This window comes from Kwoniella pini, chromosome 7 (genome assembly GCF_000512605.2).
Source record: "Kwoniella pini CBS 10737 chromosome 7, complete sequence".
NCBI lineage: Eukaryota > Fungi > Basidiomycota > Tremellomycetes > Tremellales > Cryptococcaceae > Kwoniella > Kwoniella pini.
The window spans coordinates 1,205,821-1,229,635 of NC_091722.1; the positions used below are offsets into that span (position 1 = coordinate 1,205,821).

The following is a 23,815-nucleotide window of genomic DNA, read 5'->3' on the forward strand; positions in this document are numbered from 1 at the left end:
TTCTTATCCGTCATTATTGATTTTAACCAGGAACATCACTTAAAACAACTCCCGATTTCATTTGATACTGAAAGGAGCCCCACTAAAACAAAACGAACGTTTTTGTTTTTGTTTTTGTGTTCGATTCTTGACTTCTCGTTATTACTTATACATATGGTTTTCGGGAACATGGACACTTCAGGATTAGCCGCAGCCCTTATACAAGGGTCAGAAGTGATTTTGAAGTCTGATGAAGCATGTCTGGATTTTGCGAGAAGCTCCGAAGGAGTAGCTAGATATATAGCTCAAAATCTGGACGAGCGGTATGTTGTCCTTTCCAATTGCACACTCAATTAATTGACACAGTATGCTTCTTACTTGTTTAGACAAGAATTGGTCGATCTCGATGATGAAGGAAATAATATATTTGATGCCCTAAATTTATTATGGGCTAAACTGGCAAAATCTTTTGACCCTTCTCAAGCTACAGCAAACCATTCAGAAGGATGGGCTTCAGAAGATTCTCGAATACAATTAGCATTAGGTCTTGGTAAATTGGAAAGAAATCTCATTGCTGGATTACAAACCTTTCAGGACATAGCAGAGTGAGCTACGAACTATTCATCTTTCGATCTGCTATATTTCATCATCACAGCTGATACGATAATTCTCCTTAGACAGCATGAAGAATCTTTACGAGCCTTGATTTTCCATGTCACTACATTCATTCGTATCGCAGATGAACGATGTGCGTCAAATCATATACGAAGCTGAACGAATCAATCATGGCTGACTTTCTTCGCTGCGCAGTTTTCACCCTTCAATCTGTCCTAGCTCAATTACTATGTAATTTGATTTCACCCTCGTCAGCTCAGCCTGGAGCAGACCGCTTGGCGGACAAATATTTGCAACTATACCTATCAGGTGGTAGAAATGAGGATATCATCATGTGAGTGGAGTCTCTCACAATTTGTTCAAGTCCATTCCGATGGTTTCTGATAAGCAACACTATAGCCGATTACTCGATTCGAGGGACACTAAGACGAATAACGCTACTTTACACTTACTTAACAATGTAGTCAGAGGGAATGAAGCTCGTTTGTAAGTTTTCGTCTTCCAGGTCAATGCCGTCAAACATATGTGCTGATCTTATCTTTGGCAGACGGCTTCTACTGTCTGGAGTGGGTGTGAGATGGTTGGCAAAGATACTAAACAGGATGGATGAATGGGTCGAAGTGCAGAATGGGCTATTCGAACTTGGGTATGTCCGTGTGTCTTTCCACGATAGACGCCGTAACAAAATCCACCGTGTGATGCTGACTCTGTTTGTTAGAGCATCAATCTTCAATAACATCATCGACCATTCATTACATCCTGAGCTATTTCAGCTTTTATCCGATCCAGCGGAAGTAATAACACCGTCTCAAACTATCTTACTCAAAGTACTGGATTCACATTTATCCTCTTCAACACAATCATCACCGTCACCAAGTCCTCATTTATTCATGATTGGATTATTCCATAATCTCGCCAAATACAGTAAAATTAGTATCGATTCAAAGCAGGATGATCCGAGATTACCTAAGATTTTTGAAGGGTTGATCTTAGTGACTGAAGGGTTGAGCGCTATTGGATTGTCTGTCCAATCGCGAAAGGACGAAAATTATTCCCTGCAAGAGGATCTCAATGGCGATGAAGAGGTGGTAAGAACTATGAAAGATGGAACCAATGGTGTGGTGAAACCTTCTATCGGTATGTCCCATTTTCACGGATCTCATGGAATGAACCAAAGAATAAGTTCTAATATGATGGCTCTACAGATCTCCTTCGCTCACTTGATACGTTCTTCCCACGAATAAATCCTAGAGCCAAATCTACAGGAGCAAGTATAACTTCAATCTCGGATGAACTGAAACCATTTTCAAATTTAAAGCGAAATCTCGTACAATTATTAGGTATATTGACTTTTGAAGATACATTAGTGGGTGATCAAGTAAGAGAAGAAGAAGGTATACAATTAATATTAGGTATGACAGAAATTGATGAAAATAATCCATGTAAGGTTTATCTTTCTTTTGCAACAATTTACTAATATTCACTATCATCATCAATCTATTCTGAAATTTCAACAGTGGCTAATAAATCATTTATGATTAGATCTTCGAGAACATGCTTTATTATGTGTTCGAAATTTAATGCTTAATAATCCTTCAAATCAATCTATAATATCTCAAATGAACCCAGTTGGAGTTCTCTCACCGGATAATGGAGAATTATTACCTGTTCCAGAAAAGATGAAGAAGAAGTAAAGAATCTGCTTGGATTCTCCTGCGACCGTATGGACTATTGCAATGGACTTTTGCTATGTAGATGTCATGCTTGTGTTCGTAAGGCAGCATAAATGAATCGGGTATACATAGGTCATATAGTATAATGTACTAAATCGCGTAAACAGCCGGAAATATGAGATTCGTATCATGAAAAACTCCGATCGAAATTAATTGATTACTCCTTACTTTTCTTCTTCTTCTGACGCTCAGCATCGATCAGCTTTGACTACTGACGTTTGATATCAATGACTCACCTTCTTTTCCGCATCAGCCGCTGGGGTCACCTCTCCCTCTTTAGTCTTTCTCTTTTTATCTTTCTTCTTATCAGCAGGTGTGGACGAAACGATAGGTTCGGAAAAATCTGGTATTGGTGGTCTGGCCGTTGCGGCGTGTAGGGTTGATGGGTTAACTTGAAGTGGAAGAGCAGTAGGAATTGGTGCGGCATGTTTCGGTGGTTCCGGCTGGTTACGTGTTCGTTAAATTAGCATTGCCGTTCCATCAAGAAGCATCTAACGTGATTCAAACGTGATTTCAACTCACCGAATCATCTGTATCTGAATCGTCACTGTCATCACTATCCTCTTCTTCTCCTGCTATTAAAGTAGGATCAATCACAGCTTGATTTCCCGTTGTTATTGCTGAACTAGATCCATCACCAGGTTTAACTGCTGTGTAAGCTTTTTCATTCTCTACAAAATCTATTTGAGCTTTTGCATAAGCATCTTCATAAACCTAAACCACCATCATTTGGAAGAAATTAGTAAACGAATTGAATTTGGATCAATTGAAAGGTAAAGAAGAAAAAGGATGAACAAACTTTTCTTTGAGAATCAGTTAAATCTTTCCATTTTAAACTAATTACACCTAAAATATCTTTATAACTCATTCCAGGATTTGAATTTCTAATTTCATCTCTAATTTCATTTTGAAAAAAAATATATGCAGAAGGTGGACGTTTAGGTGCATTTGGATCTCTTGGTTTTTTATCTTTTTTTTTCCTTTCTTTTACAGGTTGTAATAATAATTGATTTTTTGATAAAAATTCTGAAATTGGTTGTCCATTTGATAACATTGCATTTTGAAATATACTTAAATCTGGTTTTTTTAAATTTGGTGGTGATAATGATGTATATTCTTCAATAATTTTAACACATCTTGTCATTGCTCCTGCTATTTCTCTAAAAGAAGCTATCATCTATTTTATTTAAATTTGAATCAGCTTCAGATAGTGTTTCACATGTATCTTTGTACTCACCTCCTGTCTTTTGAATTCCATTTCTTCGTATGTTGGAGCTGACATCTTGGTCAGGTATTTGACCTGCTTTATAGTATAGGCATGATTTGAGAAAAGCCGATTTCGTAACGCGATGTAATGTATATACGCAAATAGGTACGGGAAGCACGGTAACGACAAAGATCAGCTCAAGTACGATGGCACAATCACGTCGATAGGGAAATACATCCTGATATCGCTTAGCGCATGGTAGTGATCGAGTGTATGACTTACGGATGATGGTTGTTTACTCGTATGATTTAAGTGGACCACCTCCACTTGATAATTGAAGAAAGTTAAGAAAAGATTATGAATGTGAGATTGTAAAGATGATTAGAAAAGGTGAAATACGATGATATCCTAGTCAAAGGGTAAACAATAATAATATGAGTGGTTTTGTTTATATCCCAAAAGTCGTTAACGTTTTAAACCGTAATTGGTAATCGAGTAATTACAATTTTATAAATCACGGAATTATAAATTAATTCCTAATGATAATAATAATGTGGCAATAATTGAGATTAGAAGTAAATTCAATTCAATTCATATGAAACCACTTTTTGAGGCTGTGTTTCAGAATGAGGCTTGTAATGGGGCTAACGTAATAAAGTATGGGGGCCCGTGCTTAACGACGTCCACTTTTGTACAATTTGTTCTTGGTGTGAATGAAAATTCAATATCCATCGATCGTAACTTGAGAAATTTTACAACAAGCTACATCTGATTCTGGTTCTCTCTTCAGTATCAGTGCAATTGTTGTACTTTTTAGATCGCTCAACCTCACCTAGGTCGAAACAACCTGTCTACTTATAGGTAAAAAATCCATTGTGATCGACAAAGGAGCTCTCGGTCTGCCACCCCCGCTTGCAATCGCCGCATCGTGTGAAATCGACTTGCATCAACCGACTTTTGGCTTAGACTTTCCATTAAACTTGGAAACGCTTGGGCTATCATAAGAGCACCCAACATGACTTCGAGGCTATCATACGATTTCCCACCAAATCAATCCAACCGGTCGTCGTCCTACAATCAATATCCTTCAACTCCTTATGCAGATGATGCAACGTCGCACAAGTCACAATACTACGAGCCTGGAGAAGAATTAGATGAGCCATTTGATGTACGAGCAGATTTTGATGGAGATGGTCCGCGGTGGAGCGAGAGGAAAGGGGCCAGGAAGGAAGGTAGTTTGAGGAGCGGAGGAGCTCTAGGTATGGGTATGATGGAAGACGCTAAGTGAGTAGGACCCCCTCAACGAGTCGACATCGAAGCTGACTTATTTTGTTCGTTGTAATAGCTATCGACCTGTTTCTACTCATTTCCCTCCTTCAGGGTATGCGGATACGACTAAGAGCGTTAGTAGAGAGGAAATGGTATCTGTGCCGATGCTAGGTCCGGAGTAAGTAGGACTTGTGCTTGTATTGTTACGGCGATCGTCAGACCGCAACCCCGAATGCCTTCACTGCTCATCCGATTAGAGATTTACTGACCTCGATTGATGCTCAGATGGCAAAAATCCGAATTGCACGAATTATCTCGACGAGGTCAAGCGGAACTCAAAGGAGATAAACGTTCTAAAGCTTGGAAGGAGTGGACAAGGGATCAGAGGGGATTATGCGGTGTAAGGTGGTTGACAAGAAAGGTCTTGGTCTTCATTATATTTGCTTTTCTGGCTGCGTGAGTTTTCCAATTAGACAGATCAAATTAAGTCTCAGAGACGGTGGACGATCGAGCTGACAATTGAGTAGTCTTGGCGTAACGTTATTCTTCGTGTTACCTAGAGTGCCAAACTTCGAATTTTATGAAGATTCCCCTTTCACCGTGGACAATTCGACGGTAAATTTCAATAGGGTTCCCACAAATTTCTCCTTTTCTGGTAATCTGAATCTGTACGGTAAGTGTGAACTCCTCTGGTACTAGCGGGCCATACACTCAAATAATCTTGCAATGCCGAAGAGAAGAAGCTGACTATCTGATTTTTTCCCAGGCGATGGATCTAGCTCATACCTTCCCATTCATTTCTCCTCTCTTCAAGCTACTCTGTACGACGAAACCACCAACAAAGCTATAGCTACGGGAGATTGGGGAAATCACTATTTGGAACATAAAGATCAACAACCTGTTATACTACCTGTAAGATTCGCTTACAGCGCCGTCAACACATCCGATACTACTTGTGAGTGCAGTCATTAAGGGGGGTGTATGAATGACTAACGCTTGACGAGCAGGGAACAACATGTATCAAGCTTGCGGTCATAAGTGGACAGGCGTCGTTCGACCAGGTGAGTCCTACAGTGTTCACTTAGACGGCAGTTTGTTGCTGATATGTGACATGTGGCAGATCTCAAACTCCGCTTGATCCTTAAGATGTCTATCGTGGGGTTAACGAATAAACCAGAGATTTCGACTCAAATAAGTGACATCGAATGCCCCTTCGAACTAGGCACAAACAGTGTGTAGGAAACAATCGTGCTAGGAAAGGTTCACATGGCATCAGGAAGTATGTGAAATGCGTCACGGGGTATCGAGGATGTAACATAACGATCACACGTTTCTCAAAGGACAATTTTACGATTCTCACGTTTTTCAGTTTTCAACTAACATAAATCTTGTTGTTCATCTTTTATCATGCATTAATATCAATCGTACAGTACATTATGAAACATACTAGTAATTACTCTGCCCGCCCTCATAGAGTCCAATTCACTACTGAATTTCCAGCAAAATGAGAACGATACTGAAGATCGTCAATGCGATGCTGAGAAGACAATAATCACTGCATAGGATATAAACACAGCTTATTAATGGTTAGGAAGCCAGTCTATCCACAGTGACTGACTATCAAGGATCATCATGGAAGGATTTTGGAGGTTCTGTACTGTACGTCCTGTCGTAGGAGCTATAGACGTGATTTTGGGCCATGTCACTGACGACTTTCTCGAAATGCGAGGCCCATTGGGTCTTGTCTTCTTCGGATGCGTCTGGAAAGCTTCTGTTGAAGCTATCTCTCACCAATTGAACTTTCTTCTCGTACTCAGAGTCAATTTCCCAATCTTCCCACTTCTCAAGATTCTTCGGGATCCAGTTCGGACCGTTAGGGTTCAGTTTTTTGTAAATACCTATAAAAAGTCATATAGCTGCACCTCTTCTTGCTTTGCTATTGGTTTGATTCGTAAGTTGTTTAGAGGCAGCTAGAAGATCTAACTTTTCCATACCGATTGAAAATTTCTTTGTTGATTGAAGTTCAATCAAAATATATCTATAAGCATAGATCAAAAGCAAATAAGAAAAGACAAAATCTCATCAGATCTGAACAATGAGTATATTTACATAGACATTTCCGTTCATTTCCTAGTGATGCAGATAATCACTTTTCGATTCAAAAATGATATAATTCTCTACCATCCTTTGTACTCAAACAGCAAGGTGGATCAAAGGAATGTGTGACGTTTTAACATTTTTACTGGAAATACAAATCACTCTTCGCCCGATCATAGCGGAAAAGGAGAAAAAGAAGATTGAAGCGTTACAAAGTGTTTTATATCGAGATGACGAAGTCAAACAATAAGCTATACAGTCCTCCTGTCCAGAATCATATGCATCATCTAACTTCTCGTCATCCCTCAACGCCGTTGTACACAAAATAATATAAAGAATACAAGGGAAATCTCGAACATCATTCACCACTATGATATACATCGAATTAGGCTGACTCACTTGATGCAGCAAAGATGATCAGATACATCGGCCATCCTTTGTATTCTACCATCACGGTCGTTCAAAGGATCACATGATATCATGTCGCTAAACCGCTTGAGAGGATTGATCACTTATATCAGTGAACTTCTAATCCGATATCAGCGGTAAAGCTGTACAAAATCTTAGTGCATGTTGTATTATCGATAAGACCATTTTGCTATCGGTCGCACGATTCCGCCTCCTCCTAATTACGTCACAGCGAGATTATCATATTTCATAAATTTCCTTTATTCCTCTACGAAGACTAATCGAAAATCTAAAGAGAAAGACAGCCTCTATTGCGAGAGATATGAGATCCCATGATCGAGCTCTATTCGATTCCTCCCCATGTTTCCAACTTGTTGATTTTCGGTTCACTTGTGCCTCATAGAGCTTTACCCTAAATATGTCAGACAAAGGCGATAAAGGATCAATGAAGAGTACGAACGACGCGACCAGTGAAAGTGAGTATTATAAAGTCAATACCAGATCGTACGGATCATTTTGCCACCAGAAAGATATTTCACTGATACTTCTTACCTTTAGACAAGGATAGCACAGAAGCCACAATCTTGGTAGATAAGCAAACGGAGCAAACGGCCACGAGGTATTATCCCTCACAAGGTGAAGAAATCTGCGAGATTGAGGAACGCTCAAAATTGCTAGATAGAGAATTGTACCTTTTCATCGGTGACTACTGGAAAAAGATTGAGCAGCGGGAATTGTTGGATGGCTGGATGAACGTCCAGAACGATTTCGTGCTCGGGAAGGGGTCTAGAGCTGACGATAAGAAAGCGTATGACGATCGTTGCCGCGAATTGCGTAACATTTACTCGTCTGAGATAACCGAATGGTCTCGTGAAAACGCATCAAAGGTGACCGAGGAAGATTCGGCTTCTTGGTTGGGTCATTACTTAGGTAATGTAAAAGATCTGTTATTAGGTTCCAAGCACGATTCAGAGAATCAATAAGGTATCTTAACGGTGAAGCTGTAGCTAAATCAAGGTGTCTTCGATTAGAGGTTCGAAATATTTGTAAAAAGGATGGGGACAAACTTATCCAGCTCCAAAAGGACCGTGGGAGTGGAGAAGAGTGAATGAAGGAGTGTACCGAGGTTTACAATGAAATGCGTGCCAAACACGGGGATGGGCTGTCTGATAATAGAGATAATCATGCTTGACAGGTGTGAGGCGAAGGTTTGCCTTATTGCCTGAATTCAAGAGTGTATATCTCTGGATGAATGTAGTATGCATGACTGTGATTGTAGTGGAACTGACCGAAGAGCCACAGTAGGTTCTGCCATTTCGAAGCGAGGGAGGCTTTGATACAATGGAAATTACGAGACCGGCCTGTAGCAAGTCAAAGACTGATTGGTGTTGCATCTATGGCCTGATGTTGACTATGGTGGGAGATGAATGATCAGCGCAGGTACCAAATGAGTAAATGATGTCCTCAACTTACATGATTCTCCACAACCACATGTGTCCACTACGTTTGGGCTGAAAGTAATGACATCAAGTCAGCACGCCGTATTTTTGAGTCAGACAGAGGAAGGGAAGACAAGTTAAACGAAAACACCCGATGAGTGGGTAGAGGCGCCAAGCGGACAAGAAGTTGAAAGATTAAAATACTCACTTATCGAACACAAATCCAGCACTCAACCTGTTGTCTCTCCAATCCATCCTACTTCCAATAATACTAAACAAAGCCTTTGAATCAATCAAAACCTTTACACCATCCTGTTCAACTACTTCATCAAATCTTCCTCCAGGTGGAGAAACGTAATCTAGATGATAAGCCATTCCTGCGCATCCTCGAGATTTGACTGATATTCGTAATAATTTAGGTTCGGTAGGCGACGAGATCAATGCTTTTAGACGAGAGATAGCTGATGGGGTCTGAGTGATCAAACGGGGACGTTAGCTTATTGCCTTTCGCAATTACACGTCGCGCCGATTGTAAAGAGAGGTGATTACAGCGACGTGACAGCGACGTGACAGCGACGTGAGATTGACTAAGGAGTGTAGAGATGCTTCATTTTGGTTATAGCAAATGACTCACCATACTGATCGCAGCTTTCTTACTCTTAAGATCAACTTTCCTCCTTGACGTCGATGGTGCAGGAGCAATATGAGAACCTCTTTCTTTACCCTTCGATTCTTGTACGGGTGCAGTATAAGTAGTTGAGGAAGGTATATTATCGAATCGAGATGGTTGAGATAATGTTTGAGCTAAAGTCGATGCGAATTTGTAGGTGTATAAAGGAGTCGATGTGGTCGGAAGATGATGTAAAGTAAGTCGAGAGGAAGAAGCGAAAGTTTGTCTGAGTGCTGCCATTGTGTTGATACTGATTCTGAGACGACGGACAAGTAAGTGATAGAAAGTATCAAATATGTGTTATATATATTTGAAGTCGAAATTAAAGAGATCAAGAAATGAGAATTGTTGTATAAAGTTATGAATAATTGATCGGTCAGCCGATTTAACGTTTGAAATGGAATACAAAGTGGAGTGGCAACTTGTTACAAACCAAAACACTCTGCTGACTCGCAAATCAATTCTCATTGGTCAATCTCGTAGCCTCTTTACTCAACATGTTATGCATCCATCTGTTCATCAGATCTCTCACATAACTACTAATGCACAAGACCACATAGCATACTCGTTCAACATGTAGCATGCATAGCAAGAGAGAACCCTTTAAGGAGTATGAGAAATCAATGGTTACCTTATTCGACACTCCACTTAATAGCCCACACATCGGTTATATCGGAAAACGCATCCGGAGTATCCCACCTCGTCATAGATAAACAGTCGTACTATACGATTTGATCGAGTCATGTTGATATCTGATAAGTCGTTTGACTGGCTCGCCCAGCTTATGTAGCGCGTGAGGAAGCAGCACACGATTTCTATGGGTACGCCTGAGGGCCCTTCTTCGCCCTATCAAGGACGTAGATTATATGGAAGGCGAACAGAACAACAATAAATCAAGAAGATAATCTAGTCTGTCGCCTTGAGGAACAAAGCATCGTTAACGATTTCAGCTATGCCGCTCTCACCTCCCTTCCGACCATCGCCTAATTCGTCAACTTCTCCTCCACCTATCGGACCTCTTCCTACACTGCCTTTCGAGATCATACGGCGTATTATATTTCATCGACTCAGTATTCCCCCTTCGTACCCTTCGCCTTTGGAAAATGATTATGTCCCATCATGGGATTCACGGTCAGGCGTCAAGGGAAAAATCTCCGCTCAGAAAAGGCTGGATGAAAGAAGGGACGTAACGAGAAGTGCAAGGGGCTTGATGACTGTTTGTAAAGCTTGGAAGGTGAGTTTGACTTTATCAGCGGCTGACTATTCTGCACCAACTTATATACGGATTAAATATAGCCCTTGGTCATGAAATACCTATATTCCTCGCCATACATCACTACCAACTTATCTTCTCTAGCTTCATGCGTGTTGAACGGGGACTCCAAATGGTCAGATATCAATATACATATTTTCTCAATACCCGGTCGATATATAACTTTACTTGATTTATCGACTATCTCATTTTCAGTTCATCCGACGGAAATACGGAAAGCATGTTTATCGATATTTCCTTCATTACCCAATGTGAATCACCTTAAATTACCTTCAGGCGAATTACCTTTCGGACTTGAAGAAATAGGTTGGTCACCTTTTGCGAAGAATTTGAAATGCTTAGAAGGTGTTGAGGTTGATTTGGATATTAGAGATGATGGGAAAGATGGTTTGGTGGAATTGTTAAGAAAATTACCCAACCTCGAGGTATTGGAAGTATTAGGTTCAACAATACACGATCATCCTTCATCTTCGGAGGATCTAGGTCCACCATTGAATTTAACTAAACTTCATACTATTAAACTCGAGGATGTGAAAAATGGTAATCTCTTGACTGCCTTATCGCAAGCAAATCTTCCAGTTTTAGAGAGGTTATCTATAACTTCATTCTTTGGTCAACCTGATGATTTGACATTTACATTTCAAGAAATCCACGGAACCAAAATTCGATCATTAACATATCTACAAGGGAAATTATCCCCCTTCGCATTAGGCTCGGAAATGATAGTACCCACCGAACATATCCTAGAACTCTATCCTATTTTACAGCATTTGGCATTCTTGATCCCAGATTACGAACAACTTGACACTATCGTTCAATTACTGAAGGATAGTCCCCACCATTCTTTGAATACCTTGACTATTCATAAATTCGTACAAATCCGTTTAAATGACGGTCAACCGTTGAATAGTCGATCTAAAGATACGAATACATTCCTAAAAGGATTAATAGCGGATTCTCCTAAAGGAATGAAAAGAATCAATGTAGATGGATTTAAATGGGTTAAACCTGAATTAGGTAAAATGGCTTTAGATACAGGAACTTCAGGTGAAATGCGTAAATTATCAAATTTGTTATTTAGCAAACATGGGATAGAATTAGGTGATATGGATGGAAATTTAATTCCTTCTCCACAATCAACGGTAACTGCATGTGGAAAAGAAAGAGTTTATGGACCTATGAGTGGTGGAGGTAGGAGAAGATCATCAGGTGGTCAAAGTATGATAAGGATGAATATAAGTATGAATGGAACGTGTATAGGAGTGAATAATGGGATTGAAAGGGGTAATGAAGAGGAAGATGGTGGATGAGTGAGTGGATTCGATTGTTGTATCTATATTCATTGCATATCATTCGGGGGTCTTTCGGTTGGACTTGATACTGTTGTATGCTTTTAAACGTTTTTGTACACCTTGTATGCAATGTTATACTGCTAGGGAGTATTGTATGACACTAAAAAACTGAATCCCTAACAAACTTCGAATGATAGAAACACTTTGATCCAAAAATAGGAAGCCCAAGTGCCTGATCGGGAAAAAGATGACGTTATGTCTAAGAGTGATTTTGCAGAATCCGTTCGTTAAGGCTAAAACAACAAAGTGTCTTCTGCTTCAACTTCCTCATATTGATTACAAAGCCTACAAATCACCCTGGACGAACAGTGTTCAGGAGAACTCAGACACATCGATTTATCGGTATCTCATCGCATCCAAGACGATCTTCACGAATACTACCCCTTCCCCCTCTCACAGCCTACAGACAAATACAGCCTGGAACGCATCAATCACAAAATGGGTAGACTACAACATTCTTTGACGGATTTTCAACTCAATTTAATCACCTTTGGAGCTGTCTTACTCGTACTTCTCACCTTATCTGTCATGTATAGTCACTTTCATAGTATGCAAAGAAGGTATCCTACTCAAACTTTGACACCGGCTAATATCAAGCAGCAATTTAAAGATAAAACCAAGACTGAGAAGGATGATGAGGGCGATAGATTACAGGAAAGCAGGTCTAGTAGAAGTAGGAAAGGAAAAGTTAAAGCCTCATAGCGATCTGCAATTGGTGAGTACTCCTCAATAATATGTGATGATACATAGACTCATCACACCTTTCAGTCTATTTTAAACTTTCTCAATAAATGATTTGGCCGGATAGTTTAGAGTGGTCTATGTAATCAATGCACGGACTCTGTAGTCTCGTACATTCACTTTTGCACAAATTTGACCAACGGTCTTGTACTGAAGCGCCGTCACGAAGGATGTAATAAGACCCCCCGATGTTTTCGGCTTGATCCGATCATTCACGCGATGATCAGTAGTATCATTTTAAATTCGATTCCAGTAATCCGAAAACAGAAGTCTGGACCTGGATCATCTAAAAGCTTATTTACTCATATTCCGAAAATGAGCACACTTCCTGATGGCATTAGTCTGCATCGTCTTGTTCCTGCGTGTTGCCATACGAGTAGTCTCAAATCCGTCTTTTGAATATACTCGAGACCTCATAAGAACATACCTCATTACGGGATCCCGAATATTTCTCTCAACGTCATTCACATTTTATATCTCGCTTATCACGCGCAGACACGGGACTTTTATCGTTCATCGTTACTCGTACCATTTGCCAAGCCAGTCTTCTAGTATTCTACGTCTGGAAGGTTGATCATTCATTCATATCACTTTAACATGCTGCCTGGCAGTGGCAAGATCAACAATTAAGCAAAACACCTTTTATGGTCATAAACACAAATACAGTTTCACAATCACGCACGGCCCTTCAACTCCTTTAGCATTCCCATTCAGATTATCCAAGTAAAAGTTGTAATTGTGACTACCGGATATAATTTGTTTGCTTGACGACCATCAACGACTTGCAATCTGTGTCTCATTTCTTACCCTACATTTCTAGTGCAATATGTCACAATCAAGGGAAGAAGAAGAACAAAGGATGTCCACTTCGGCTTCTACCACTCATTCCACTCATACTATCAAACCTCCTAGACCTCCTTCAATTGCATCTTTACGCCATAATCGATTTTACGGATCTTCTTCATCTTCTTCAGCTGGAGCAGGTCCATCTTCACGGTCTAGCCATTCCCATTCAAGAAGACAATCACTAGATATAGCTGAAACTCAACCTCCATCACCTATTACCTATTTTCCTAATCCATCAACTTTTCAATCGAATTCCGCTTCTTATCCTCAACCACCAATCTCATCTACTTCTAATTCCATATCAACATCTCCAAAAAATAGTACGTTCTCAATGTCAAATAGCGTAGTCTCTTTACCTGAAGAATCGGAATTTGAAGGACCAACACCCAAGATGTCATTAGTCAATTTAGATTCTGCTGCGTCGAGTCCAAGGATGACCAGAGGAGGCGGTAACAGTCAATTAGAACAAAGGCGAAGATCCAGTGTAGCTCCATCAACTTCTCAAGGGATGAGACAATTCTCAACTCCTGTAAATGGTTACGGATCAACACATACTTCCAACTCCAATCTTGGTCTAGGTTTAGGTAGAACACCATCTTTATCAACTTTGAATAATCCGAATCAAGATGCAACATTATCTTCTCCAAGAAGAATATCTACTTCTCGTGTTCCTCCTGGACCCTCTACAAATCGCTTCACCGTGACTCCTCCACAAGGTTTATTGAATTTGCCCACACATGAAGCTTATTATTCAGCTTCACAACCAGGAACAGCAACTACTTCTCGATTTAGGGATAAAGACCTTCATCAATCGCACCCTCTTCCACATAGTGCTATTCCATATTCAAATCAACTCGCCACTCAAATGACATCCAACTCGAATTCGCATAGAAGACATCTTTCAGTGAACTCCATCATACATTCTCCGCTTTTCCCGGGTAGACATTCCCTTCCACATAGTCCGACAGGATCAGTGATGAGAAAGATTAAACGAACGGCAAGTACGATAGGTATGGGTTTTGGAAGACCCGATCATTACGATGATGATGCCTCGAGGGGGAAAGGAGGTGAGGACGAGATGCTGGAGGATGATGAAGGGGAAAGGGCGAACGGTACGAGGGTGTGGTATAGGTGAGCTAAGAACTCTACGTTGACCCGTGTCTCTGCTGATAATGAAGCAGCTCTTACGTCACGATAGACTGGATACACGACGCGGTGAGTGCGATCCCCTTTTCATCAGGTAGTGCATGCTAATGACTGTATGTAGATCAAAGACTCTTCTCGCGTCCGTCGTCTGCGTCACGCTGCTCATCGATCCATTCGGGGCAAATTAGCAAACTCATGGGATAGGATTCAAGGCTGGCTAGTAGTTACCATCGTTGGAGTACTGTCCGCCGTCATTGCGTTTTTCATTATCAGAACCGAAATGGCACTGTTCGATTTGAAGGAAGGCTTTTGCGGATCGTCATGGGGTACGGCCAAACGATTTTGCTGTGCACCTCATCACCCTTCAGGCAGGGGAGACGCAGGAGATGAAGAGAACTGCGGAGACTGGGTAGAATGGGGTGAATTTTTCGCACCTCATCAAAGAGGGGGGCCGGAAGGTCAATGGATATGGGGCGGACCTGAATTCATAGCTTATGCTGTGGTGGCGGTGAGTCGGACCTACATTGTTGATATGGATTTTTGCTGAATTAGAACGTCTTATAGTTATGCCTTGCCACCCTTGCATCGTTTTTGACGGTCTACTTGACCTCAGCAGCTCACCATACAACATCGAAAGATTCAACGTTTTTAACGACGCCAACGGAACATAATGATAATAAATCAAAACAACCAAAACAAATACCTACAATGAATAATGGTGAAAATTCGAATGAAAGACAACCTTTACTAGAAGGAATAGCAAATGAACCTATCACACCAATCACAGAAGCATTTCCACCAACAGAACCACCTAGGAAAATAATGTATTATGCTGCAGGAAGTGGTATACCTGAAATCAAAACTATACTTAGTGGATTTGTAATTCATGGCTATTTAGGTGGATGGACACTTATTACCAAGTCTGTTGGATTAGCTCTTAGTGTAGCATCAGGATTGAGCTTGGGAAAAGAAGGACCGCTAGTGCATATAAGCTCTTGCGTAGGAAATATCGTTTCCAGGTTGTTCCTCAAATTCGAGTGCAATGAAGGTGAGCCAGCGACACCCGCGAATGCAATTTGAGCTCATATACTTCTACGGTGGACAGCGAAACGAAGGGAAATCCTCTCTGCTGCTTGTGCGGCTGGTGTTGCTGTAGCATTCGGTGCGCCTGTTGGAGGGGTATTATTCTCTCTTGAAGAAGTTTCATACTATTTTCCGCCAAAAGTCATGTGGAGAAGGTATGTTAGCTGCATACATAGTCGTTGAAAGCAGCAGCTGACGGATGAAGTAGTTTCTGGTGTGCAGCTGTAGCCGCCATTACATTGAAATCGCTCAATCCGTTTGGAAATGGTAGCCTAGTGCTGGTGAGTCATGGGTCAGCTGCATATGACGAATGACTGTTCATATCTGACAATGTCAAAATTCGAATAGTTCAATGTCACATACACCAAAGAATACCACTATTGGGAATATGTCATCTTTGTGTTCTTAGGTGTTTTCGGAGTGAGTCGCATGACGCCATGTATAGCACCGAGGCCAACGCAACTGACGGTACCAACAGGGCTTGTATGGAGCGATCTTTGCGAGGCTCAACATCATCTGGAGCAGACAGGTTCGAGGCGGCACTTGGCTGAAGAAGCATCCTATATTTGAGGTAGCCTTGGTAAGTTTACAATCAGGGGAGAGACTCTGTACGTTAGCTGACGGATTGAACAGGTCACGATCCTCACAACTGTAATATCCTTTCTCAATCCATACACTAGAATGGGTGGTACTGAACTTGTCGCAAGCGTAAGCTGGTCCGTACGTAGTCACAGTACAGCATCAACTGACACTAAATTAGCTATTCGAGGAATGTCAGCCGTCTTCCTCAAGCAGTTTCTGCGTCAATCATCCGCACGAGATCGCTCCGGTGATCTGGACCATAGGTACTGCATTACTCATCAAAGGGGCTTTGACCATCATCACGTTTGGTATCAAGTTACCTGGTAAGTCAGCTTTTATCGATACGTGTCTGAAGCTGACTCGTATCTTAGCTGGCATCTTTATCCCCTCTCTCGTGGTCGGGGCGTGTTTCGGACGAATTGTCGGTCTGACCATGGAATACATCGAATACTCCTATCCCACACTTGGCATTTTTGATGTGTGCAAAGAGACAGACTGTATCGTGCCTGGACTATATGCTATGGTGGGCCCAGCTATCTGATCGAGCTTTCCTTTTTCGACAATAGCTGATCTTTCTGATAGGTCGGAGCTGCCGCGACCCTCGCAGGAGTCACTCGGACCACCGTCTCACTTGCCGTCATCATGTTCGAATTGACGTCAACGCTCAACTACGTCGTACCGGTTATGCTAGGTGTACTCATAGCTAAGACAGTCGCTGATGGGCTGGAGAAAAAAGGGATATACGATTTGGTGATTGAGTGAGTTACCTGTCAGATCGTGCGTTAAATCAGACTGACAGAGACCGCCCTCACTCCAGTCTCAACCAATTGCCTTACCTCGATCAGAAACACGAATACCTATGGGGCTCTCGCCGAGCATCCTCTGTAGCGGATAAGTCGGTACCGATCCTCAGAGCCGATAAACAACATACCGTCCGTTCTCTTACTGGAAAACTTTTAGAGTCAGTTAGGCTAGGCATGACAGATACCGGATTTCCAATTCTGGTTAAAGAAGTGACGGCGAATGGAGGAAATCCTTCCAGTGGTATGGGTCCAGACGCAGCGATGACGTCCGGTAGAGAGAGGAGCTGTTTGAGGGTTATTGGATTTTTGGGCATGAATGAGCTGGAACATGCTCTGTGTGAGTGATAGTTGGCTCTCGAGATGTAAGGCCCTTAAAGTAGTGGCTAATGACTACTTTCATCAGCTGAACTATCTGACGAGCCAGACGCTACGCTCAACTTGATGCCAGATGATGCTACATCACATCGAAGAAGATCATCAGCCATGTCGATATTCTCATTTGCAGACTCATACGCGGATGGTCAATGGTCACCATACGATCTGAGCAGGTATATCGATAGGGTGGGTATTCTATGGAATAGACAGTGGACCCCCTCCAAAACACTATCAGGCTGACAGGTAATTATTGTATATCACGTAGGCGCCGATCACTGTACAAATCCACTCACCTCTCGAACTCGTCCAGCAACTCTTTGTCAAGCTCGGCGCAAGGCAGATCATAGTAACGAATTCCCGGGGAGTTTTTCAAGGTATGGTGACCAAGAAAAATTGGTTGAATTTCTTAGGTGAATTAGAGGAAGATGGACATTGAGCTTGATCAGGAATACGGGTGTGGGCACGATGTTGTAAGCTTTGACGCAGATAACAAGTCAACATAATGCATAATGAACTTAACGACGATATGTCAACGAATATTGGTAGCGCCTGACATTCTGGTGCTAGGATGAGCCTGAGTAAGGAACCAGCTCCATCTGCGTGGATTCTGAGGTTTGTGATTTTCTTGGTATGAGTGTGCTGAGAGTTTCACTAAGGCGTTCTCTCCATCTTGAATGAGGCTTGGTCTCTTCTTTGACATGGTACTTCTTCTCTAGCTCCTTTTGGAGGGAGCATCTCGTAGCTGTTCTCTGACTGAAATCTTTGAGCGACAAGGTATAAGCTTCCTTACTTGCATTTTTTTCCGCCTTCCACGCCTCCAGGTCTACTTTCTTCTCATCCTCGGGGTATAAGGTGGATTCAGTAATAAGTGTCCCAATTCCGTCTGCAATTGCCAATGGAGAATTATTGAACTTTAATCTCTTTTCGATATCATTATCGGTCAATGTTCTGGCCTGTTGATCCCACTGTTTGACGCTTGATTCCCAGGATTTATTCACACTTTCCACTTCTCTCTTTATCATCTTAGCTTTATCAGCTGCTGACATGGGATTATTGCTTGGATCCCTTTCTGCCATCCATTTGTCTAACAGAGCGAGGTGGGATTTTTGCATATTCTCTTTAGTATACTCTCGAATGTTTGGAATATCGAAAAATGGATCAATCGTATCGTTATACGACACTTCTTGCCCATCTACAGTCATCTCTGTGTAAATAAGAGGACGTCCATCGGAGGGAGGTTCAGTTCTCCAGCCGTATTTTCGAGCCAATTGCTGAACATTACCGTGATATAACTGCCTGTAACGTTCTCTATGACAGTCGGATATCAGGCTAATTTCTTCAATTTTATTGCAGTGATTGAATAAATTATTATAATCTAATAGTCTGTCCGCCTGTGAGATTTTGTTTTCCGTGTTAACAGAGAAAGCCAAAGCTCTAGTGAGAGGATGATTTCCCTTGAATAATTCTACGTGTCGAATTATCTTCTTCTCGACATATTCCCTGTCGAGTGTGCCCGAGAATGTTCCATCATCTCTGAGGATTTGCATTACAGACTCCAGATCTGTAACCGTGGTACCGTGACATCGTTCCGATATGATCTCCCACCCTAACAGCATTGTCAGCGATAACATTGTATCTGAAGACTACGCTCCACTGAGATGACGATGACATAGAATACTCACATTTTGCGATTTCTTGAGCTTGATTGTGTACAGGTTCGATCGCGTCTGGACTTGAGGATTGACCGCTTGTGTCGAAAAGTTGGTTGACTCTGACCAAGGATAGGGAATTATCGATTACTGAGTCCGACTCATTCAACAACTGATGACGGCTTGAGAGGCGCGCAGACGAGAAGGTAGCTGAAGGCTGTTCTTCCGGGAATAGTAAGACATATTTTCTTCCTGACATCGCGAGAGATTGAGTGAAGGGTTGAATTGGCAGAATTGTCGAAAATTTGATGAGCCAGACAAGCTCTCTATATATATGTAGGCAGGTTGATCATTTACTCATTGCTGTGCCTTCGACGACTTGAGCCTTCGTCGTTTACTCACCTTTAGCATCGCAGAGCCTTCCACACATTCTCCTTTCGTCCCCCTTTTGAGCTCGTGACAAAGGGTTGATAGTCATGTTTTACAAACGGGCGGTACATAACGAAGACCTGTCTTCTCGCTCGAGGTTTTTGTTATGAGATCAACTTCATGATCCAGGCCCTCGGTCGTGATGATGACATTGTGAGAAGCTCCTAGTGACCTTACCGAAGTCCGAAGCTAAATGCCAATGATAAACCCAAATGACAGAAATACCATGCAAATGTATAACCTGCAGTGATAAGATTGACGCTTGTTTATCGGTTATCGGCGCCAAAAAACACGTCATCGCGTCATGACCTGATAATGAGTTTGCCACCCAAATCAATCAACTTGAGTGCTTTGTTCATCTACAAGCGCAATTCCAACCAAGTCGAGTAGCCCAGATGTATACAGTATAGTCACAATCAGTTTCTCCCAACATGGTACGTGCTCTATGCCACCCAAGAACGCTCGACTGATCATTTTCTCTGGCAGCCATCTTCAGCTGCACTGTGGTGTCTTACCATCTTATCTGGTCAAGTCTTATCCTCCCCTCTGACCACACGTGTCGTTCAGCGACCATACGAAGTACCTACACCGATTGAGCCGGTGATATATGACGAAGGTAGCTCGAGTAATCATTCGGTGATACTCGATTTGCTCGCTCAATATGCACCTATATTCAAGCTATCGTAGGCACTCCACCACCTTCTAATGTTTTATGATACTCAGCTGACACAGGTTCGTGATATAGAGAGTTGGAATCGTTCTTCCCCTCTTCGATAGATTACATGTTCCCTCATTACAATTTCGTGAGTCGTAGCGATTGTCATCGACTCTCTTACTTGCCACGTTTGACTAACCTAGCGGAACCCCATATAGACAGAGTCCCCGTCTGGCGACATCCAAACTTTGAATAAATCGCTTCTATCCCGCTCACAACTGAATAGAATATCTCCAAATACGTTTCTATCCATACGCGAGTCGCATAATCCTCAACCATTTTTAGAGGAAGAAGCAGAGTATCTGTTTGGACCTTTTGATCGGACGGAGCTTTCTCAAGACGGCCGGGGAAAAGTGGAAGAAGAGGTGTATGGATTTGGAGTTGACCAAGGCGACGGAATAGTTGTGAGCCTTTTCTTCGACGCGGGCATACGCAGGTGATTAAGCTACACCGTATTGATGATTTATGCTTAGGACCTATGGTATTGGACATTCTATCCCTTCAATTTCGGTAAACCAGTTGGACTGTTTGGAATTCTGGGTAATCGTGAGTCGCGTCAATCCTTCTCAACGAATCGGGGCTGAGTTTGAGTGACAGATGTTGCTGACTGGGAGGTAAGCTCAGCAAGAAATGCATGGGGTTGAGCTTATACACAAATTAGCACTTGCGGATGCGGACTGTCAATGGGACTCCAGTATCTGCAGATTATAGTAAGTCTCTTGTCCGCCTTCGGTCAATTTGAGCTCAACCATCCCCTGCGTTTCCGCAGCCACACACACCGGTGGAAGATTCAGTGCTGGTACATTCCGGTGGGAAGATATAGAAAAGATAGACAATAGACCAGTAGCATACGTTGCAGCGGGAAGTCACGGTGTATGGCCTGTGCCCGGAGACCATATTTATGCGAATGTGAGTTATAATCTCCTTTCACGTAGCGATGTCGTCATGATTTCCTGATAGACTGTATCTACAGATTGGCAAGCTGTTCAAGCTTGTTGACATCACGGACGATGAGGGGCCGATATGGGATACGAAGGACCACGTTGTTCCAACTGTTTATTGGGACGGACCAGAAAGTAGGCGGAGATTATGGCATCGTGGTAATTCGAGTTGGCTGAATTTTAGAGGTAATTGGGGGAATAAAGGACAAGACGATTGTTGGTGGCATCGAGTTGTAGGGTATTGCCAAGTGAGTTCGCTCGTGGTTCCGACCTTGATAAAGCTGACAACCCTCTGAAGGTTGTTGATGCGCCGTGGGGTCCAAATAGGTACTTTGGAACACCACCCGATGTAAGCTAGGTTATGCTTTCAGACCTAGATTAGCTTGCTTACTCATCTAAAAAATAGTGTATACTGGCGCCTCTGGTCTCTGGCAGATCGACATACAGTTTCAAATTCTCTTCAAACATACTGGGTTGGGCAAAAGAACATAATATTGCATTGGTCAAGGTGGAACAAGTCTGCACACGGCCTAAAGAAAACGACGATGACGACGACGATGAACCGGATGACGTCTATGTGTTTGATGACGAAGCGGAAGGGGAAATAGAAATATGGAATGTCAAAAGCTTGACAGAATTCAAAGGGATAGAAAGGCATATAGTGAGTTTTTGGATCAGTCAGCTCATTCAACAGCGCTTGAGTTAATAGCTAAGAGTTGCTTTACATCAGGTCGACCTCAGCCCTTGCAAAGGTCGACAATCGGCAGTACGAGCTTACAGATTATCCCTATGCCTGATCAATGGGAAATGCCTCAGTAGTTCAAGAGAAAGGAGGATATGTACGTATGAAGAAGGGAAGAAAGGAAATAGATTTGGAGGAGCGGTTGATCTTCTTGATGTGGACGATTGGAGGTGGGACTACTAGCAGAAACGAATTATGACCAAATGGAACCATGTTGTCGATGAATTTTGCATATTTACGAGTATTTTACGCATGAGTAGTTGTAATGCATATGCAACAATGATGTATATTATCTAGGTAATTCCCCAATTGTCCGCCTTCAAGTATACCTTAAGAGAAAGGTGCTTTGACATCTTCAACAGTGACCCCATCATCGGCGGGAATAGGTGCGTCGGCAAGATCAGTCTCGTCGTCATCGATCTCTACATGAATCAGTAATTAGCGGCTTATTCTCGAGCAAAATCCAACGAATCTAAAATTCATAATTGAGAATTGAGTTTTCGACTCACCCTCTCCGTAAATCTCTGGATGTTCTCTAAAACAATCTTGCATATGTTTAAATTTTTCAACACAATCTACACCTTTTGGTTCTGCTTCTGAATAAATGAAACATGAAAAAGCTTCTTTAAATTGTTCACCACATGGTCCATCCGCCATACCACCTAAACACTATAAGAAATGAACAAAGTATCAGTATATTAAGAAATGATTATATCGTCTTCTGTTTTTTGTTACTCACTGGACAATCCCAATTAATTTCACCTGTTTCTTCATTAAAAGCACCTTGAGAAGGTTGAATAGCTTCTTCTGATTTTTCTTCAATCAAATGAGAAGCTTCGTCTGTTTTATTTTCAACTTTACTTTTAGTTTCTTTGATTTTATTTATTGTTTCATCTTCAACTTTTTCGAATCTTTCATCAATTTGTTCTTTTACATCTTGAGTTTTTTCTATTATTTGATTTTTTACATCTTTTGCTTTTTCACTTAATGTTTCAGTATTTGATTTTATCTTATCAGTGTTATTGTTTGATTTAGTGGCACCTGTCATGATGTATCAAAAATCAGTTAGATTGTAACCATGACTTCTTCAATGTCTATAATACTCACCTTCTCTTTTATGTATTGGTTCTTTTAAACTTCCTTGATCTAAAACACTCTCTCTTACTCTATCATCATTCAATACTCTTCTTCTTTCAGATGTTATAGTTAAACCAGCAACAGCTAAAGTAGTTATTCCAATAGCAGCGTTTCTGCTGAATGTTGATGAAGAAGCTGAAGAAGTTGATGTTGAGAGTGATCGACGAGATATTTGAGAAGAAAGTGATCGGAAAGATCTAATTGTTGATCGGGAGAACATCTTGTTTAATATAACGATGTTGCAGAAGGAAAGGAGTGGATTGATGACGACAGTCAAACAGAGGTATGAGGTAGTAATTAAAAGTCTGTTGTATATTGTATCGAAATGCTATTCAACAACAATCTATCAGTATGCATCAGATTAATCGTTATTTGTCAGCCGAAGGTCACCTCCATCCGTCATTGCCGCTTCAACTTTTTATTCGAGAAATCTCGGCCACTTGCGCCTTCGGAGTTATGCGATAATCTCCGTTTCTTGTCAGGCACGTATCGATGCGAGTGGGTGACATCAGCTAAACCGTGAAGAGACGCGAAGTGATTTACATGACAATAATAGTTGTGAAGTATGTCAGAATAATACATTT

At 41.6% G+C, this 23,815-nt stretch overlaps 11 protein-coding genes across 11 annotated transcripts; 7 read left to right on the forward strand and 4 right to left on the reverse strand.

Moving 5' to 3' along the window:
- Nucleotides 1–168: 168 nt before the first annotated feature.
- I206_105592 (uncharacterized protein) lies at nt 169–2,288 on the forward strand (the record flags this gene model as incomplete). Its single annotated transcript, XM_019155253.1, has 9 exons — nt 169–302; nt 366–584; nt 657–727; nt 790–928; nt 994–1,080; nt 1,142–1,240; nt 1,313–1,731; nt 1,800–2,036; nt 2,137–2,288. The coding sequence occupies 9 exons, from the start codon at nt 169–171 to the stop codon at nt 2,286–2,288; spliced, it is 1,557 nt and encodes a 518-aa protein (XP_019011407.1).
- Nucleotides 2,289–2,484: 196 nt separating this feature from the next.
- I206_105593 (uncharacterized protein) lies at nt 2,485–3,609 on the reverse strand (the record flags this gene model as incomplete). The annotated part of the gene is made up of 5 exons (XM_019155252.1): nt 2,485–2,508; nt 2,564–2,770; nt 2,850–3,041; nt 3,127–3,504; nt 3,565–3,609. The coding sequence occupies 5 exons, from the start codon at nt 3,607–3,609 to the stop codon at nt 2,485–2,487; spliced, it is 846 nt and encodes a 281-aa protein (XP_019011406.1).
- Nucleotides 3,610–4,549: 940 nt separating this feature from the next.
- Nucleotides 4,550–6,042, forward strand: I206_105594 (uncharacterized protein; the record flags this gene model as incomplete). The annotated part of the gene is made up of 7 exons (XM_019155251.1): nt 4,550–4,818; nt 4,880–4,981; nt 5,089–5,259; nt 5,331–5,476; nt 5,570–5,758; nt 5,811–5,864; nt 5,924–6,042. 7 exons carry the CDS (start codon nt 4,550–4,552, stop codon nt 6,040–6,042), a joined length of 1,050 nt encoding a protein of 349 aa, XP_019011405.1.
- Nucleotides 6,043–7,726: 1,684 nt separating this feature from the next.
- On the forward strand, nt 7,727–8,291 carry I206_105595 (uncharacterized protein; the record flags this gene model as incomplete). Its single annotated transcript, XM_019155250.1, has 2 exons — nt 7,727–7,784; nt 7,867–8,291. 2 exons carry the CDS (start codon nt 7,727–7,729, stop codon nt 8,289–8,291), a joined length of 483 nt encoding a protein of 160 aa, XP_019011404.1.
- A 428-nt stretch (nt 8,292–8,719) lies between these two features.
- On the reverse strand, nt 8,720–9,657 carry I206_105596 (uncharacterized protein; the record flags this gene model as incomplete). Its single annotated transcript, XM_019155249.2, has 3 exons — nt 8,720–8,819; nt 8,956–9,218; nt 9,382–9,657. The coding sequence occupies 3 exons, from the start codon at nt 9,655–9,657 to the stop codon at nt 8,720–8,722; spliced, it is 639 nt and encodes a 212-aa protein (XP_019011403.2).
- Nucleotides 9,658–10,369: 712 nt separating this feature from the next.
- I206_105597 (uncharacterized protein) lies at nt 10,370–12,000 on the forward strand (the record flags this gene model as incomplete). The annotated part of the gene is made up of 2 exons (XM_019155248.1): nt 10,370–10,651; nt 10,714–12,000. 2 exons carry the CDS (start codon nt 10,370–10,372, stop codon nt 11,998–12,000), a joined length of 1,569 nt encoding a protein of 522 aa, XP_019011402.1.
- A 480-nt stretch (nt 12,001–12,480) lies between these two features.
- Nucleotides 12,481–12,744, forward strand: I206_105598 (uncharacterized protein; the record flags this gene model as incomplete). Its single annotated transcript, XM_070203155.1, has 1 exon — nt 12,481–12,744. One exon carries the CDS (start codon nt 12,481–12,483, stop codon nt 12,742–12,744), a length of 264 nt encoding a protein of 87 aa, XP_070059256.1.
- Nucleotides 12,745–13,609: 865 nt separating this feature from the next.
- I206_105599 (uncharacterized protein) lies at nt 13,610–18,054 on the forward strand (the record flags this gene model as incomplete). The annotated part of the gene is made up of 15 exons (XM_070203156.1): nt 13,610–14,760; nt 14,811–14,844; nt 14,897–15,283; nt 15,340–15,823; nt 15,881–16,013; nt 16,067–16,139; nt 16,207–16,278; nt 16,337–16,438; nt 16,492–16,566; nt 16,619–16,763; nt 16,812–16,963; nt 17,023–17,198; nt 17,258–17,580; nt 17,647–17,804; nt 17,884–18,054. The coding sequence occupies 15 exons, from the start codon at nt 13,610–13,612 to the stop codon at nt 18,052–18,054; spliced, it is 3,636 nt and encodes a 1,211-aa protein (XP_070059257.1).
- Nucleotides 18,055–18,181: 127 nt separating this feature from the next.
- Nucleotides 18,182–19,526, reverse strand: I206_105600 (uncharacterized protein; the record flags this gene model as incomplete). The annotated part of the gene is made up of 2 exons (XM_019155246.1): nt 18,182–19,224; nt 19,301–19,526. The coding sequence occupies 2 exons, from the start codon at nt 19,524–19,526 to the stop codon at nt 18,182–18,184; spliced, it is 1,269 nt and encodes a 422-aa protein (XP_019011400.1).
- Nucleotides 19,527–20,127: 601 nt separating this feature from the next.
- On the forward strand, nt 20,128–22,277 carry I206_105601 (uncharacterized protein; the record flags this gene model as incomplete). Its single annotated transcript, XM_019155245.1, has 12 exons — nt 20,128–20,130; nt 20,183–20,379; nt 20,442–20,499; nt 20,570–20,815; nt 20,885–20,957; nt 21,009–21,025; nt 21,073–21,121; nt 21,181–21,284; nt 21,385–21,600; nt 21,651–21,701; nt 21,759–22,013; nt 22,083–22,277. The coding sequence occupies 12 exons, from the start codon at nt 20,128–20,130 to the stop codon at nt 22,275–22,277; spliced, it is 1,464 nt and encodes a 487-aa protein (XP_019011399.1).
- A 147-nt stretch (nt 22,278–22,424) lies between these two features.
- I206_105602 (uncharacterized protein) lies at nt 22,425–23,451 on the reverse strand (the record flags this gene model as incomplete). The annotated part of the gene is made up of 4 exons (XM_019155244.1): nt 22,425–22,516; nt 22,604–22,763; nt 22,834–23,135; nt 23,202–23,451. The coding sequence occupies 4 exons, from the start codon at nt 23,449–23,451 to the stop codon at nt 22,425–22,427; spliced, it is 804 nt and encodes a 267-aa protein (XP_019011398.1).
- Between the last annotated feature and the right edge of the window lie 364 nt (nt 23,452–23,815).